The sequence below is a fragment of the Emydura macquarii genome, unplaced genomic scaffold (assembly GCF_026122565.2).
Source record: "Emydura macquarii macquarii isolate MOO-44397 ecotype Brisbane River unplaced genomic scaffold, CSIRO-AGI_Emac_v2 contig_2369, whole genome shotgun sequence".
Taxonomy (NCBI): Eukaryota; Metazoa; Chordata; order Testudines; family Chelidae; genus Emydura; species Emydura macquarii.
In genome coordinates, this window is record NW_027132506.1 from 3,102,220 (window position 1) to 3,120,510 (window position 18,291).

At 59.7% G+C, this 18,291-nt stretch overlaps 2 protein-coding genes across 2 annotated transcripts in view; one reads left to right on the forward strand and one right to left on the reverse strand.

Annotated features, from left to right (window-relative positions):
* The first annotated feature begins 38 nt into the window (after window positions 1-38).
* On the forward strand, window positions 39-18,241 carry GMPPB (GDP-mannose pyrophosphorylase B). The gene is made up of 9 exons (XM_067561252.1): window positions 39-5,248; window positions 5,334-5,414; window positions 5,509-5,557; window positions 5,724-5,866; window positions 6,145-6,303; window positions 6,601-6,679; window positions 7,004-7,131; window positions 15,297-15,479; window positions 15,826-18,241. Exons 1-9 carry the CDS (start codon window positions 5,120-5,122, stop codon window positions 15,955-15,957), a joined length of 1,083 nt encoding a protein of 360 aa, XP_067417353.1. The 5' UTR covers window positions 39-5,119; the 3' UTR covers window positions 15,958-18,241.
* Window positions 16,505-18,291, reverse strand: part of RNF123 (ring finger protein 123) — a 107,280-nt gene continuing 105,493 nt past the window's right edge. Inside the window, exons 37-39 of the mRNA XM_067561244.1 lie at window positions 18,049-18,143; window positions 17,399-17,484; window positions 16,505-17,160 (exon numbers count right to left, since the gene is read on the reverse strand). Coding sequence (XP_067417345.1) covers window positions 17,061-17,160; window positions 17,399-17,484; window positions 18,049-18,143 — 281 coding nt within the window. The 3' untranslated portion in view covers window positions 16,505-17,060. The remainder of the gene's footprint in view (window positions 17,161-17,398; window positions 17,485-18,048; window positions 18,144-18,291) is intronic.

The following is an 18,291-nucleotide window of genomic DNA, read 5'->3' on the forward strand; positions in this document are numbered from 1 at the left end:
AGTTGCTGCAGAGTGCGGGGTTCGGGGTGGGGGGTCTCACTCCTGTTCTGCTGCTTTGGGGGGAAGAGGGGACAGTGTCCTATTTTGTGCTAACGTCTAAGGCTGCCCTTGCTCTTGACTACACTTCTGAGCTCGGTTAAAGGCCTGGCTTCCCTCAAGCCTTACAGGTGGGGGCTGGGCTCTTGGCCAGGGCATTGTTGCATTTGTTAGGTTACTCCCCCTCTCCCAGCAGTGGGATTTTCTCAGGGGCCAGTACAGAGCAGCCAAAGCCAGGCTGCTGGAGGAAGTGCAGTTGTTTCAGTGGTTGAAGTCCCAGTTAGCTGTGCAGAAATGCATTGAGGTCTTTGTGCATAGTGACCAATCAAAGCCTAGTCTAGTGGCTGGCCTTCCTTCCCGGGCCCTGCTATGGAAGGTGGCACTAAGGAGCATTCCCGCTGCCCCTGTTCCAGTTCTCAGGGGATCTGCAGCTGCTGAGGGAAGCGGCGTATTCGTCACACAGTCCTGTCTTGTCTCTCCCACTTCATTCTGCACTGAAGTCCTAATGCTGAGTTTGGGGCACCACAGCCACTCTGGTGAGAATTGTATTTGGCTTGTATGTGTCACTTTGTATTACGGCCTTGTTCCGGGGTCCAAGCGACTGTACAGCAGCTCCTGTCTGCACACCAGTCTCGGCAGTAATCGCAAGGTCACGAGCAGCGTGGTGCGTTTCCGTTTGGCTCCCTGTGGTTCCCTTTGAAAAGTACCTATGGACCATCCAGACAAGATTTCCAGAGCTTGTATGTAGCCTTTGACGATGGAATTGTTCTGACTGTTGGAAGGTTTTTACCCTAGTGCTTCATGAAGAACCAAATGAGGGTTTGGTTTTGTCACTGCTGCAGTGGTGTTATGTTTCTACACAGCATGGTCACAAAGCAGAGCCTTGCTCGGTAGCAATAACCCTTCCCATCCAGACTGCTGCAGTGACACACGGACATGGCTTTGCCCTTAGGCTCCCGGCTGTGCAGGAGGTGAATGCAAGTGCCTTTCACTTCTGGGGGCTTGAGTTTACCTGGCTTAGGGCACAAATGGAATAGTTGTCTTCCTTCCAATCCCTCCACACACTTGCCGCAGCCTCCTCAATACAGGAGCAGCTGGAATCGAGGTGCGTAGGCAGAGCCGGACGTGGGGAGCTCACCCAGAGCAGACGTGACAAAAGTCCAGCTGTCAATCTAGGTGAGCTCGTAAGTGGAAGGCAGCCCAGTGGGCAGGCTGCACGGACAGCCCCTGCATCTTGGCACTTTGACCTGAGAGCTTCACTGGCCTGTGACGTGATGATAGAAAGGCTTCAAGTGGGAGGTGGCTGGTTCAGCAACGCAGCGAGGGAGTATCCCACCTGCTGCTCTGGGCCGTAAGGCTTCTGGGTGATTGTTGGGACTATCTCCTTCGGGCGTTGCTGGATTTGTCTCACACTTGCTCTCGAGGTGGGGTATTGGGGTCAGATCCGTAGATGCAGCAGAGAGCTGTATGCTGGCTCTCCAAGCAGCCCTGCTTCATGTTTCCAAGGCAGTAAAGGTCCCTGGTTTCTGCAGAAGTGAGCCTTGCAGGAGTGGCTCTTGGTAGACCTTGCAGCTCGCCCTGCCTTGCAGAGAAGGGAATGAGGTCAACCCAGGGGACTGCTTCTGCCTATGGCTCTCCCAGGATGTCTTCCCTCCACTCCTTCCGTTACATGGACGGGCTTTGTTGTTGTTTTACAGAGCTTGTTACTTTACTAGTTTGGGTGAAACAAAGTTACTCTTAGGAAAGGTAGCCCCAAGAAGGGCCAGTGTCAGAGCATTTGCTGCTAACACCCTAGCAAGTGTCCTTCCCCTTCTGGGACCAGGGATGAGGAGTCTCTAGTTAGCCCCTTCTCGAGAAATCTGCCATGCCCTTGGCTGCTACCTCTGTCTAGGCAAATCCTCGCGTCAGGTAATTATGCGGTTAGTAGAATCCTTGTAAAAAATGGGTACTGTATTTTTCGTGTTGGAGCTACCCAGTCATTCCCCAAAGCCAAATGGTTCAGTATTTCACTGGTTTGACGTCAAAGAAAAAAACAAGGTGTTTTTCTCCCCTGCCCTGGGAAGCAGTGTTGTAACTGCTGAATGCGCCAAAAGGAGGCAGGAGTGAGTTGATTTCATATAACCCTGATCTCAGAGCTTCATAAGCGAGAGCACTCGTGTTTCGATGCAGAGGACTGCTGAAGTGGCCCTAAATGTAGCTGCTTGGAGTTGGAGTCCAAGGTTGTGGGGGTGCTTCTTTGGACAGCCCTTTCCTAGAAAGCTATTTTGCATGCATTGTACACGGTCAAATTGACTTTGGGTGTGTGCATAAATAGTCCTTCCAGTCCTGTCCTGCTGGACCAGCGTAGCTGATTTGCCTTCTTTTAGAGCTTGCTAACATTTCTGTAGCAGAATTTACATGTACTCTGTAGTTGCCTTCATGTAGAAAGATGGACCCGCTTTCAGCCTTTTGGAATACATAGCCAGTCAGTCTCTAGCAATAGTGTGATCTGCTAGCATTGAGAGCATGTGTAGGTCTGTCAACAATGCAAGGGGTTTCTCTGTTTCTAGGTCCCTGTGCTTATAAACATGGACGAAAGAGAACAAGAGTGTTCTTTGAACACCCTGGTAGGGAGGGTAGCGAGGGGCATGAGGATTTGGGTGGGTTGCTGCTGTCTTAGGGAAACAGTGTTGGGGGTTCCTCCTCCTCTCCTGGCCTGGAGCTTGTCACTGGCTCTTGCGGTTTCAGTAGGAGTGGAAGCCACTTTCCCTAGCTAGCAGGTTGGATATCTGAGTTAGGCTGGTAAGTGTCATCTCGGTATGAGAAATACCAGGTCATTGCTTCGCTGCCTTCCTGCGGAGGTGAGTTAAGGTCTGCATAAAGCACAGCTGGCTCCAGCGTGGGTAGCGCCTTCTGTGGCATTTCTGCCAACTTGGCCCCTTACCTGTAGTGGCTCCTTTCTCCTCTTGTGCTAGAGTCAAAGCTGCAGCAGTTCAGTGGGAGCCATTTCCCTCCATGCTGGAGGGGCAGGAAGGAGTTGACTCATCAGCTGTAATTTGCTCAATCCTGCACCCCAGCCTGAGAGAGGTCCGGCTTGTGCCAAACAGATCTGTCCCCACAGAGGTCCAACCCGACTCAGCAGCCATCCGCATGCCTGCTGCTCCTGGGTGTGTGTTAGGTGCGGTTGTACAGGGCCAATGGAGGAGCAGTAGCTGCTGGAGGAGGTGGTGGCTTGACTAGAGGATGTTTGCTCAACCCAGAGCCATGCTGGCAGTGTGGGACAAGTTGCCAGGGCACACCTAGCTCATAAAATAAAGCTGATTCTTATCTAATGGGGAGGTGGCAGCTCCCCAGCATGCACTACTCCGTTGTGATGCAGGCAGCCTGGGTGTGCTGCTTGCTCTGTAGGTCAAACCATGTTAAAGCTGGGAGCAGTGGCATTTTGACTTCCCGGGAGGGTGATTGTTGAGACTCTAGTCCTGTGACTTCCTTGTATAACGCCCCGTTTTCTACGCCAGCTCTGCCCAGACCAGAAGTTCAGACTTCGCTGTTTGTATTTGTACTGTTGTTGCATGTTATCTCAGGAGCAAAATGCTTTTGTACTTGAAATGTCCAGGTGTGATGGGATCTGTGGAAAGTGTAGGAGGAATCCTTTTCTGGGGGAGGGGAGGGGGGGAGCCCTCTGAAGCAGAGACCTTTCACCCTCTCCTGCCCTGCAGGCAGCCCTGGGGCTTGTCTGGGAGGTAGCAGCATCACATTATCTTCTAGCATTTTCTGCATATTTTTGGAATTCTGTTTCAGCCCCACTTTACTGGGCCAAGTCAGAGTTATGGGCATGAAAGTATCAGTACCTGCACTCCAGATGCTGCAGCGTCACCTCTCCTGCTGTCTCTAAAGTCATGTATTTACAAATAAAAGCTGTTAGGAATTTAGCAGGGCTGTGCGTGTTGCTCTGTGCTGCTGTTTTCTCCCCCCAAACACTTCCCTAGCACTGCAGGAGTGGCCGCCAGGCACTTCCCTGCTGCAGCCAGGATCGAGGAGAGGGGGGAACATCCAGCCCCAGCAGCTGGGCTGCTGAACGAAAGGGGGCTTTGGTCTGAGTGCGCGGCCTGGCAGCAGAGAGGAATCCAGAGGGCCCATCACTCAGCCTGCTGCGTCCTCTCGCCGGCCGTGCCCTCAGGGCTGCCTGGGGCCGATCGTCACAGCCCCTGGGGCAGCCACCTGGCCTGCGGGCGGGAGGCACCAACCGTGAGTTCTGCTCTTAAAGTAGGGTCGGTCCAGCACCTGCCGGGGGCAGCACACCCACCCCCCCCCGCCGCGCGTGCTGCCGGCTCCAGCTGCCGGCCTGACTCCGGATCGAGGAGCACAGCTGGGCCCAGCGCAGTGCGAGCGAAGTAACGGGGCTAGCCCAGAGCAAACCCCTGCTCGCTGCCGCCCCGCCGCCGTTACCCTGCAGCCGGCCCGGCCCCGGCCCGGCGGAACGCGGCCTTTCGTGACGCGGGGTTACCGCCCCGGTTCCCGCTTATGGGGGGCGGGGCAGCGCAATGGGCAATTGACGGGTGTGACGTCAGCGCGGGGTTACCGGGAGCGGGGGGTCCATCCCGTGCCCAGCAGCGGTACACGGAGCGCAGCGGCCCCGGCTCGGCCCCGCCCAGCGCCTTCCGCGGACCAGCGTCAGCCTCCCGCAGAGAGGCGCAGGCGCCGCCTCCAGCCCCGCCCCCCGCGGAGCCCGGCCCGGCCCGGCCCGCCCCAGCGGATTGTGCTACGCGTCGCTGCCTGGGGGGGGCGGGGGGACCCCCCTACGGCGGGCCGGCGATTGCGTGGCCTGGGCCCCGCCCCCTGAGACGTGGCTCTTCCACACGTCGCCCCGCGCGCGTTTGTCGCTCCTGTGACGTCTCCGGTTGCTATGGGAATGCCGTTGCGTGCTGTGTGGTTGGCGGGGCGGGGCGGAGTCGATCAGTGAGCGCGAGGCCGCAGGCCGGGGCGGGATCCAGGAAGGGGGCGGGGCCTGGAAAAGGGGCGGGGCATAGGGTCCGCCCCGCCCCGCCGTAGCAGGTCCGTGACGTGGCGGTGCTCGGCGGTCTCTGGGCCGGGACGCGCCGCGATGAAGGCGCTGATCCTGGTGGGCGGCTACGGCACCCGGCTGCGGCCGCTGACGCTCAGCACCCCCAAGCCGCTGGTGGAGTTCTGCAACAAGCCCATCCTGCTGCACCAGCTGGAGGCGCTGCGCCAGGTAGGGCCGGGCCGGGCCCCGAACCCCTGACCCCGGACACCCAGAGCCCGGCCCGGCCGCTGACGCTGTTTCCCTTCCCCGGCAGGCGGGCGTCAATCACGTGATCCTGGCTGTCAGCTACATGTCGGAGGTGCTGGAGGGCGCGATGCGGGAGCAGGAGCAGCGGGTGAGCGGGGCGCCGGGGGTGCCGGGGCGCGGGTGAGTCGGGTGGCGAAGGGCCCCTGGCGCGTCCCCCTGACCGGGCTCTGTTGCTTTCTCAGCTGGGCATCCGCATCTCGCTGTCGCACGAGAAGGAGCCGCTGGGCACAGGTGAGTGGCGGGTGCCCCCCCCGGGCCCTGCGGGGCTCCCGCAGCACCGCCCCCACCTGCACCGCTGGGGCGCGGGGGGCGTGGAGCCTGCTGCAGCTGCGGGGCGGGTTGGGGAGCAGTGGGGGCCCGGCCCGGCCTCTCCCTCTGAGCCCTCTTCCCTCCACAGCGGGGCCCCTGGCGCTGGCCCGGGAGCTGCTGACTGAGAGTTCGGAGCCTTTCTTCGTCCTCAACAGCGACGTGATCTGCGACTTCCCCTTTGCAGACATGATGCGCTTCCACCAGCACCACGGCAAGGAGGGCTCCATCGTGGTGAGTGCCCGGCGCTGGGGTCAGAACAGGTCTGGCTCCTGCCACTGCCCGCTGCCTCGGCGCCCTGGGAGCACCCGAGCTCCCGACACTTGCTGCTGGGATTTGGAGCGTGGCTGGGAAAGGAGATTTCTGGCTGTGCAACCCTGGGCCTCAGTTCCTTGTCTGTAGAAGAGGGGCTACGATCCTGGCCCCTTTCCCAGGCCGGTGTGGTGAGCCTGCCTGGCCTCCCCTCAGTCACCCCGCAGGGAGGTGCCGTGCAGTGACCGTGTGCCTTGCAGGTGACGAAGGTGGAGGAGCCCTCCAAGTACGGGGTGGTGGTGTGCGAGGCCGAGACGGGGCGCATCCACCGCTTCGTGGAGAAACCCCAGGTGTTTGTCTCCAATAAGATAAATGCCGGCATGTACATCTTCAACCCCAGCCTCCTGCACAGGATCCAGGTAGGGAGCTGGCCAGCCGTGGACCCAGCCTTCATCAGAGAGAGCTGGGGGTAGGAGGGGGGCTGCATCTGCCCTGGTCCTCCCGGGGTGCGTGGGCATGTGCAGGGCAGGGAGGGTGGAGGCTGGTATTGGGGTGGAGTAGGCTGGGAGCCAGGTCAGGTGGAGTCGGGCTTGGAGCACACGTGACCAGCTGGAAGCTGTAGGCGGCATGTAGGTCGAACAGCCAGGTGCTTGTGGCTTAGCGGGCGCACCCGCCTGGAGGAGATGCCTCTGACTGGGCTCCGTGTCTGTCTGCAGCTGCGGCCCACCTCCATAGAGAAGGAGATCTTCCCGGTGATGGCGCAGGATGGGGAGCTTTATGCCATGGAGCTGCAGGGTAAGGGACCGCGCTGAGACCTCTCCTGGCCCCAGAGCAGAGGAGGCGCCCATCTCCCCGCCCTCTGCCCTGCCTTGGGAGACACTCAACCTTGCCCCTCTCTGCCCTAGCACAAGGGAACTGGTGGGTTACGAGACCCTCCCGCCCCAAGTCTCTGGGCCTCCTGTGCCTGGTGCAACCGGTGCCTTTGGCATCCAGTGGGTATCTGAACCGCCTCCCTGGGCCCATCCAGGCAGCATGGGGAGTCTCCTGTGCCTGTCCCGGGGGCTTGGTCTGGCCCCGCTGCCTTCCCTGCAGGCTCTGAGTGCTGCTCTGTCCCTACAGGCTTCTGGATGGACATTGGGCAGCCCAAGGACTTTCTGACGGGCATGTGCATGTTCCTGCAGTCGCTGAGGGTCCAGCACCCAGAGAGGCTGCACTCGGGCCCTGGCTTCGTGGGGAACGTGCTGGTGGTGAGTGCTTGTGCTGCGCTGTTTCCATCCTGACCCAGCCACACCCAGTGTGACACCCCTTGTGGGCGTGCAGTGCTCGGGTCGCCTGCTGCTGGCTTCCCCCAGGAGCTGAGCCCGCTCGTGTGGTTCCTGGTTGTTAGGGCTACGTAGCTGGCCATGGTCTTTGGCTCGCTGAGCTCTGCTGCTGTCTGCGAGGAAAGTTGCACCCAGGACTCCAACCTGTGCACCCCCGTGGGACCCAGCAGGCCTGCTACGCCCAGCCCAGCCCGTGACCTGTGCCCTCACAGATGGGCAGTGTGGGCTGCCTGGGCCTTGTCCAAGGAAGCTGAGAGAAGGGCCTTGTTGTCCTGACAACAACCTGGGCTTATCCTGGCCAAGGGGCCCTCCAGGCTCAGGCTTCTCGGCCCAAGGAAGGGCTGGCTGTGATTCCCTCCCTCAGGCAGTGCCTGGGGCCCATCCCAGGGGTGTGTGGAAAGAACAGCACATCAGAACAGCCACACCGGGTCGAGCCCAGGCTCCTGTTTCCCAGCAGTGGCCAATGCCAGATGCTTCAGAGGGGATGAGTAGAACAGGCCGTTAGCGAGTGACCTGTCCCTCAGCCTGCCCAGCTTCTGCCAGTCAGAGGCTTAGGGACACCCAGAGCTTGGCTAATAGCCATTGATGGACCTGTCCTCCTCCAGCTCATCTAATTCTTGTTTTTAACTCGCTGACACTTTTGGCCTTGCCAGCAGAAGTTGTGAATGAGTTACGCAGCTTGACTCTGCATTGTGGGAAGAAATACTTCCTTATGATGGTTTTAAAGCTGCAGCCTATTAATTTCATTGGGTGACCTCTGGTTCATGTCTTATGTCTGGGCGTAAATAACATTCCTTTAGCAAGCTGACCAGTCCCAGTCTTTTTAAAACTCTGCTCCTATGGAAGCTGTTCCATCCCCCTAATCACTTTTGTTGCTCTTCTCTGTCCCTTTCTAAAATCTAATGTATCTTTTCTGCGATGGGGCGACCAGAACTGCCTGCAGTATTCAAGGTGTGGGCGTACCATGGATTTATATAGTGGCAGTCTGATATTTTCTCTTATCTATTTCCTTATAGCCTGTTAGCTTTTGTGACTGCCGCTGCACACTGAGTGGGTGTTTTCAGAGAGTTCCCCACAGTGACTCCAAGATCTCTCTTGAGTGGGAACAGCTAATTCAGACCCCATCGCTTTGTGTGTATAGCTGGGATCATGTTTTCCGATGTGCATTACTTACATTTCTCAACAGGGAATTTCATCTGCGTTTTGTTGCCCATTCACCCAATTTTGTGAAATCTCTTTTAACTCTTTGCAACCTGCTTTGGACTAAACTATCTTAAGTCATTTTGCATCAGCTGCAGACTTGGCCATCTCACTGTTTACTCCTTTCTCCAGATCATTTTGAACAGTACAAATCCCTGAGGGACTCGCTATTTACCTCTTCACTGTGAAAACTGACCATCTTTGTTTCCTGTCTGTCAACCAGTTACTGGTGCAGGAGAGGACCTTTCCTCTTACCTCATCTCTGCTTACTTGCCTTAAGAGCCTTTGGTGAAGGACCTTGTCAAAGGCTTTCTGAAAGCCAAGTACACCATATCCACTGGATCACCTTTGTCCACGTTTGTTGACCCCCTCCAAGAATTCTAAGAGATGGGTGAGGCATGATTCCCTTTACAAAAGCCTTGTTGATTCTTCCCCTACGCACTATGCTCATCTATGCATGATAAATCTGATCTGTACTATCATTTCAGCCAATTTGCCTGGTATTGAAGTTAGGTTTACTGGCCTGTAATTGCCAGGATTGCCTTTGGAGCCTCTTTAAAAAGCTGGTATTACATTAGTTCTCTCTTCGAGTGATTGCTCATATCCATTCCAATATAGGTGTGTGTGCGCCCCGTGCACTGGTTCCCGGAATTTTTTTCCCTTACAAGCCCCGTAGGGTTGGCTCAGATGCCCCCTGGAGTGCTGCGCTCATGCCGCGGTACATAGGGCGCTGCCGACCCTGCGGGCCCCCAGTTCCTTCTTTCCGCCCGTGATGGTTGCTGGAACGCTTGCCTCTTGCATATCGCAAGTAGCCTCCCTTAGCATTTAGTGCATTTCTTTGTTTAGTTAATTGTTGATTGCTAGTAGAGAAAGTTAGAGAGTAGATAGTGCCCTTAGGGGCTACAGTTGAGCCATGCCTGGCTCCACTGGCTTTAAAGCCTGCACCCTGTCTGCAAAAGTCTTTCCAGTGAGTGATCCTCACGATCGCTGCCTCCGATGCCTCGGAGAGCAGCATAGACGAGAGAAGTGTAAGATCTGCAAGGCCTTCAAGCTGCGGACCAAAAAAGAGCAGGACGCGCGGCTGAAGGCCATCCTGATGGAGTCCGTGCTCCGCCTGGACTCCGAGCCATTGCGATCACCGGCGGCACTGAGTGTCTCCTCGGTGCAGAGCGCTCCAATGGCACCGGTACCGAAGCCTGCGGTGCCGAAGAAAAAGAAGCGGCCCGAGGCCACACACATGGACTCCCTCCCTGCGACCAGTACAGCAGGGAGCGACACAGGAGATGCCCCAGCCACGTGCCATGGAGGTTACTCCGGCACCGGCTTCTCCTCGCAGGGAGCCTCCCCCGACTCCTGGGGGTGGGGGAGCGCCCCTGCAAGGGCCATAGACGCTGGAGGCTTTTGCGGCGGCACGTGCCCTCATGGGCCTGCCCACACCTCCGTCCCCCCCTCGGCCGAGGGTCCCGGGACCGGCGTCTCGGGGTAAACCCGCGCTGGGTGGCCCCGGTGGGTGGAGGAGACAGGAGTCGAGGTCTCCCCCCCAGACGGTCGAGGAGGGTCGAGAGTGCGGGCTCCCCTCCCAGCTCCGACTGAGTCGTCGAGCTCCTCAGCACAGCGGGCGGTCGAGAGGCAAACGCGTGAGGCGACGCCGTTCCAGATCCGCCTCGCACAGGGGTCGCAGCTCCGGCTCGGGTACCTCGGGACAGAGCCTCGCTCAGCACCGATCCCTAACCCCGGTGCGCAGCCCGTTGCACGGGGCTCCGCATCGTGGGCAGCGTTAATCGAGATCCCCGACGTGGGTCACGGTGCCCACCAGTGCATCAAGTGCTTCGGTACCGTCGGCTCGGCACCGCGGAGTCAATCGTGCTCTGAGTCAACACCATGGAGACATAGGCGACGCCGCTCCTACTCCCAAGGTGGGAAGCGTCGCCGCAAGACGTCGAGGAACAGGAGGAGATCAACATCCAGCTCCTCCAGCAGCTCGTCCCCCCGACGGCACCAGAGGCGTTGGCACTGTCGCGTGTTGTCTTCGTTGTCTCGGGGCCGTTCACCACCCCGGAGCCGCAAACGTCGGTCCAGCGGCTCTGGGTCCCAGACACGCCAACCAGGCGCGGCACAGCAGGCACCAATGCCGGCACCGGCGTGGCCCCAAGGCCCCTGGCAGTGGCCATACTGGGGGCCGTGGGGTGCCCAGATGGGCCAAGGGATCACCTCCGTCCACTCCTCGGTGGCCCAGCCAGCGCCCCCACCACCGAGCCACCCGGAACAGGGCCACCCCTCGGATGAGGGGTCAGACCCAGAGGAAGGCCCCTCCACAGGGCCCCTTCCTCAGTCCTCCTCCTCGTCCCTGGATGAGGTGACTGCCTGGGACCGCAAGGCCCCCTCTTTTGATTTCCGGGCCCACCAAGACCTGCTGACGAGGGTGGCAGGAAATTTGAACCTCGAACTTAGAGATGGCCGAGGAGGAGGACCCCCTCTTTGGGGTATCCGGGTCGGCAGGATCCTCACGAGTCGCCCTGCCTGTTCACGAGAGGGTGATGAGAATAGCCAAGGCCCTTTGGCAAACCCCATCCTCGGTGGCCCCCACCTCCAAGGGCGCCGAACGTAAATATTATGTTCCCAAGCAGGGGTGTGACGTTCTTTACACTCACCCCGCCCCAGGAACACTCGTGGTGGATGCCGCTAATCAGCGGGACCACCAGGGCAACACTCCCAAGGACAAGGACAGCAAAAAGCTAGACTTGTTTGGCCGCAAAATATATTCTACTGCAGCCCTGCAGCTGAGGGTCGCTAATCATCAAGTGCTCCTCGGGAGATACAACCTAAATTTGTGGTCCTCGCTGCAGAGGTTCCAGTCGGGGTCGACCCTGGACCAGGCTGTGGACTTTGCCACTGTGACCCAGGAAGTTGTGGCGGTAGTGAATGTGGCCTTACAATCTGCCAGCGATGTGGCGGATACCCCCAGCAGGGTGATGGCTTTGGCCATTGTCATGCGCCGCTGCTCCTGGTTTCAAGCTTCAGGCTTGTCCCAGGAGGTCCAACAGGCCATACAGGACCTCCCATTTGACGGCACTGGCCTCTTCTCGGAGAGGACAGATGAGAAGCTCCATGCCCTGAAGGACTCGCGAGCCACCCTAAGGTCCCTCGGGCTCTACACCCCGCAGGCCTCGAGGTGCCAGTCTCGGCCTCAGGCCCAGAGGCAGCCTCAGCCTCCACCCAGGCCACCCCCCAGACCCGCCCAGCCCAGCTCAGGAGGGGTCAGGACCGATACAGGGCTCCCAACCGCCGTGACCGCCCGGGGTCCTTGGCGGGGCCCCAGCAAGGGCAATTACAACAACGAAAGGTTTTGATGGTGCGCACGAGGGTGGCACTCCTCCTTCCCCCTGGAGCTCTCCCGGCCCTTTGCCCACAGGCTCCGGCCATACTACGCCGAGTGGGAAACCATCACCACGGACCGCTGGGTCCTCGGGGTATTCCTCAGGGGCTATGCCCTTCAGCTTACGGCCTTCCCCCTGGACTCTCCCCCTACCCAGTCCCTCTTCAGGGACCTCTCTCACGAGCAACTCCTCATGCAGGAGGTCAATTCCCTCCTCTGGCTTGAAGCGGTTGAAGAGGTTCCTCCACAGGAACGGGGAAGGGGATTTTATTCACGATACTTCCTAATCCCCAAGGCCAAAGGGGGCCTGAGGCCGATATTAGGCCTCCGCCATCTGAACAAGTTCATTAGACGTGCCAGGTTTCACATGGTTTCCCTAGCCTCCATCATTCCCGCTCTAGATCCAGGGGACTGGTATGCTGCCCTCGACCTCAAGGATGCGTATTTCCATGTTACTATCCTCCCCGGTTACAGAAGGTTCCTCAGGTTTGTGGTAGCTGGCCGCCACTACCAATTTGCAGCCCTGCCCTTTGGCCTCTCGTCCGCCCCGAGGGTCTTCATGAAATGCATGGCGGTGGTAGCGGCCCATCTGCGCCGCAGAGGGGTCCAGATATTTCCTTCCCTAGACGATTGGCTGATCCGGGGCAGGTCCAGAGCCCACGTGAGGAACAGCCTGACTCTGACCTGCGCCACATGCACCAGACTGGGGCTGCTCATCAACGAGCTGAAGTCCACGCTCACGCCGGTGCAGCGCATAGAGTTCATAGAGGCCACCCTGGATGCCACCCAGGCCAGAGCCTTCCTCCCACGGCCTCGGTTCGAGACCATGGCCGCCATAATTGCCGATCTGCACAGGTTCCCCACGACGACAGCCAGGCGCTGCCTCCAGCTGTTGGGACATATGGCGGCACGTACGTATGTAGTGACGCTGGCTCGCCTCAAGCTCAGGCCTCTCCAAGGGTGGTTGGCCTCGGTGTATGTACCAGCCTGACATTCGCTGAGCAGGGTGGTCATGGTTCCCACCCTCCCGCCGTCCCCACTGGTCGGCAGAAAGAAGGGACTGAGGGCCGCAGGGTCGGCAGCGCCCTATGTATCGCGGCATGAGCGCGGCACTCCAGGGGGCGACTGAGCCAACCCTACAGGGCTTGCTAAGGGAAAAAAGTTCCAGGAATCTGCACGGGGCGCGCGCACACACCTATATTGGAATGGATATGAGCAGCACATCTCGAAGAGAGAACTTATGTTAATTATACTTAATTTGCCAGAGTTTATGCTCCTATTTTCCTCAGTAGGATTTGAACTCCTAAAGGGTGCCTTGTTACCTCTAGCCACCTCTTCTACTGTGCTATTCAACCATGGTGATGTTTCTTTGTCCCTCTTACTGTTCTTTAGTTGTGGCATACCTTTAATTTAAGCCACTCTTATGGTGTTTTTAAAAGTTTCCATGCAGCTTGCAGGCATTTCACTCTTGTGGCTGCTCCTTTTAATTTCTGTTTAACTAACTTCCCCATTTCTATGTAGTTCTCCTTTTTGAAGTTAAATGCTACAGTGGTGGGCTGCTTTGGTTACCCCCCCCCCACCCCCTCTCCCGGTATGTTTAATTTAATTACATTAGAGTCACTATTACGGAGTGGTTCCGCTCCGTTCACTTCAAATCTCTATCAGCATTTCATAATGCCAGGCACTAGTCTGGTCAGATGGGCGAGTGTGTAGGCGGCGGACTATGCTACATTCCTGTTATTTCAAGCATGGACTTTCTATCCCTTTGGTTCATTTAAGATTTTTACTATGTTTTCTTTCACATTTAGTGCTACTCCCCCAATCAGTCCTATATGTGTTGTACCTTGTATTACCATGTCCCATTGATTGTCGTCATTTAACACCAGGCACTCAAGTTCATCTTGTATTTAGACGTCTTGCGTTTGTATACAAACACTTATAACGAGTCAGTATTTAGCTCCTGCCTGTACCGTATCAACTTTATCCCCGCCTCTTTACTACGCCATAGAGAATCTCCATTCATAGCTCCTCCCCTGTGGGATGTCTCTGTCCAAACCACATGCTCCTCCGCACGTGGTGGCTTTTCCCCAGACCTTAGTTTAAAAACTGCTTTACGACCTTTTCAATTTTACATACCAGCAGTCCGGTTCCCTTTTGGTTTAAGCAGAACCCAACCTTCCTGTGTAGGCTCCCACTTTCCTAAAAGGTTCCCCAGTTCCTGATGAAGCTAAACCCCTTCTCCCTACACCATCATCTCATCCACACAGTGGGACCTTGCAGTTCTGCCTGTCTAACTGACCCTGCAGGTGGAACTGGAAGCAATTCAGAGAATGCTCCCATGGAGATCCTGGACTTCCAGCTCCTACCTAGCAGCCTAAATTTGGCCTCCAGTCCTCGCTTCTGTCCCTGGTACCTACCTGTGCCACAACCCCTGGCTGCCCCGCCCGCAGCACTACACACGGCTGTCTAGATATCTTGAGAGATCTGCAGCTGCCACTGGCCAGCTGTCACCCATGCGGTTCTGCTGGCCATCACAAAGCCAGCCAGCTGTTTGTAATGAGTGAGTGCCCCCATTGCTAGTAGCTGCAGGGGTATTCCCCGTGCCAGAGGAAGGAGGGGGCCCGACTACGGGATCAGGGCCCTCCACTCCAGTGCGATGTTCTTCCCTGAGACTCTCCTCCTCCTCAAGAGCACAGAGGCTCCTAGCCTGGCCGTGGGACAGTTCGACTGAGTCCTGGAAAGGCTCCTCTTCGTACCGCTCGGGCTCCCTCAGCCCCTCCCGTTCAGCCCTGCAGCTCTGCGAGGGCCGCGAGCGGCTTGCAGCCAATGCCCGCAGGGCAGGTACGCAGTCAGTCAGGGCCTGACGCTGGCTGGACAGCTGCCGGCCCAGCAGCGTTTTACGCTTGGAGTGCTTGGTTTGGGGTTTTTGGTGGGGGAGGGAGTGTTTCTTGGCCCACTTTTCAGGCCTATTACGTACATGTGGCTCGCTCGCCCTTGAAACGCCTTTGCAGAGCTCCCTATTTCACTAGCCCCTCGGTTGCCTTGGAGCTGGCTCTTTAACCCCCTTCTCCCTGAGTCACCCTGCCCTGGTTAAAGGCCCCTGGGTGCTAAGGGGTGGGGGGGCTCAAAGCCTTGCTAAGAAGCTCTCAGCTTTGCCTTGCAGGCCACTAGGTTCAGCCCACGGCCCCCAACCAGGCACACGCTACACTGCAGGCAGGGCATGGCTGCGGCACGCACACGCCAGCCCCGGACGAGAACTCCGCCCGAGGCGCCACGTGGGAAGGGAGTGGGGCTGGCTGCAGCTAGTCCAGCCGGGCCCCGGCACACGCTGTGCGCTGTACCGGGGACAGGAGGACCCTGGGATTGCCTGATGGGAGCGCGGGCCTGGGGCTCTACTCTCGCCTGCCTGCAAGGCTGGGGTGCCAGCGCTCAACAGGCAAGCGGCGGGGCTGGGGAGCTCGCAAAGGCCCTTGCTGGGCGCCTGGCTCACACCCACCTCCCCTTTCCTTTCCAGGACCCCAGTGCTCAGATCGGTGAGAACTGCCTGATTGGCCCCAACGTCACCATCGGGGCCGGGGTGGTGGTGGAGGACGGGGTGCGCATCAAGCGCTGCACCATCCTGAAAGGTTCCCGCATCCGCTGCCACGCCTGGCTGGAGTCCTGCATCGTGGGCTGGCGCTCGTCCGTGGGCCAGTGGGTGAGTGAGCAGCCAGGGGCTGGGGGGTGTCTCTGCCACCCGTGCTGCTCAATGGATGTGACACGTGGCTGCTGGGCCTAGTCCTGGTGCGGGGGGGGCGGGCCCTGTCCCTTCCTGCACTAGCACAGAGCTGGCAGCTGCCCTGGGCTTCCCCGCGCAGTGGGAGTCTGCGGGGCAGGCGGGGGGAGGGGCTGTCAGTGGAGGCCGGGTGCCCATCTCCCCTCTTGCCTGAACCCCGACTCGGGGGGTGGCAGAAACCCCTGCTGTGGGAGACAGGCTGCTGCAGCCAGCGGGGCCCATGGGGGCTGCGGGCCAGCCTGGGGCTGACGGGGCCTGTCTCGGCCAGGTGCGGATGGAGAATGTGACGGTGCTGGGGGAGGACGTCATCGTCAACGACGAGCTCTACCTCAACGGGGCCAGCGTGCTGCCGCACAAGTCCATCGCCGAGTCGGTGCCGGAGCCGCACATCATCATGTAGCTGCTGCTCCCCGCCCGCCCGCTGCTTCTCGTCTGCTGCTGAACTATCCACCCTGCTGAACTATCCGCCCTGCGTGTCCTGGAGCAGGCCCTGCAGGGGTTCAACGGGCACACACGGGCAGCAGGACCTACGGGGACAGCATCGCTCCAAGGGCTGCAGCCGGGCTGCCTGGGAGCGCCGGGGGGAGGAGCATGGGGCTGTGCAGCAGTGGGCTGTGCGCTGGCTGTAGCCCTGAGGGGCAGGCTGGGGCCACGGGGAGGGCTGCTGCTGCCGGCAGCTCCGTGCTGGAGCAGGGGCCATGGTGGTGGCATTCAAGGAAAGCTGCCCTGCCCTACTGCCTTGGTGCAGGGCTGAGCACTGGCCCATGCCCCCTGTACAATTACACTGTGTGACAGCCCCGCACTGCCCCTCTCGTCTTCTTGCTCGGGGCGGAAGGGGGCAGCCCCACTTTTCATACCACTCCTGCGTGGCCCCAGCCCCTGGCGCTCCAGCCTGCAGCCGGCTCTGGCCCTTGCTGCGTGTCGGTCTCGCACAGACGCTGCGGCAGCAGAAGGAAGAATAATTTAATGCTCCAGTGCAGGGAAATGACCCGGGGAGGGCAGTTAACACAGCACAGATGCACGTCATCAGAGAGATCCTGGCCTGGCGGCTGCCCCCAGCCGCACCCTGCCCTTACCCACAGCTGAAGGAGCCGGAGGGGCCCAGGCTGCTGGAGCAGGCAGTGATGGCCCTGCTGCCAGCTAGGACCAGCTGAAGGCCTGCATGCCTCCTACTCCTCCAGCCAGGCCAGCAACAGCCCGGCAGAGTAAACTCAGCCCCAAGGGCAGCCCCTGCTCTTGTCTAGCTAAGCACAGCAGCAGTTCTCCCTCGGGTGCTTGCACCACGCAGCTGGCTGTGGCTCACTGGCACAGGTAGGCCCGGGGGCGCCAGGCTCCTGCAGGACAGAGCTGAGGGAGGAGGCTGTGCCCAGGCTCCTGCTGATGGAGAAGCACCTCAGCAAAAAGTCTGCTCCTGAGGGCAGCAACGGGCCCTTCCCCCTACCACGAGCCGCCCCTGCTGGAGGCTGAGGGGAAGGAGCCTGCTGGCCCGGCCCAGTCGCGGCGCTAGGAGCTGGCCGGCTTGGTGAAGTCATCCACGCCCGTGATGGTGGCCTTGCAGAAGAAGCAGTCCTTGTTGTTCATCAGGTGCTGGTTGATGCAGGCTCTGAAAGGACAAAGCTTGCACCGTCAGGGAGCCGTGCCCGGCCCAGCTCAGCCCTGAGCCCCAGCTCTCCGTGTCAGCCTGCAGCAAGGCTGGGCGGGGGAGGGGATGGGCCCCTCCCAGCACATGCAAGAGCTTCTGCAGGGCAGGAGCCAGGCCCGGGGTACCGTGGGCGGTGGTTGGGGGAGGCCGGGGACGCTGACAGGCCTCAGCAGGCCGGGGCGGGGGCGCGCTTACTCACTTGCAGGACTTGTGGGAGCACGGCCGGAAGACGGCGGAGATGGGGTGCGCGTAGCAGATGGGGCACAGGTCCTCCTCGCTGGTGGGCTGCAGAGACAACCGCCGGCCTTGTCAGCAGACGAGGCAGCCGTGCTCCTCTTCCCCCCCCCCCCCCCCCGCGGCTGCCTCCTCCTCCTCCTCCAGCAGCACTGAGCCCAGGGCTCGCCCCAGGGCAGTAGGACAAACCTGCCCCCATCTCTGCAGCTGCCAGTAAGGCAGGAGTTTAAGCCTTGAGCAAGAGAGAGCCAGCGCAGCTGCACCTCGCACCCACGTCAGCCAAGGGAGCCTCTGCCTGCGGCCAGCACCAGTGCAGGGCGTGTTCCCAAGCCCACAATGGCACAGCCCTGCAGGGCCAGCTCAGACCGGGTCCAGCTGCCAAGCACAGAGCCGTGGGGACATGTAGCATTCAGCAGCATGGCCTATGCATCCAGGCAGGGCGCTGGGCACGCCGCTGTCAGCGTACGGCCGAGGCAGGCAACCCCACGTCACCTTTGAGCCAGAGTGGGGGGCTCCCACCCAGCCGGCAACAAAGGCTCCCACCCCTGCAGCCCAGGAAGGCGGCTGGTGTCGGGGCCGTGCAGCGTGGGGCCCAGGGGCCAGCCAGGGACTCACCAGCGTGGAGGCAGCTGCCTGCTTTGACTCTTCACGCAGGTGGCTCAACATCCGCTCCACCTTGGCCAGCTCCTCCAGGCTGATGTAGTCAGTGTCTGTGGAGAGGAAGCTGAGGTGAAGGGGGAGCGCACCGGGGGGGCATGGCCCAGTTCGGTGGCTGACTTCGGGCCAGGCCAGCACCCTGGCTGGGGCACTGCCCAGGAAGGGCAAACTGCAGCCATGGTACCAGGCTGGTCCTGGCCA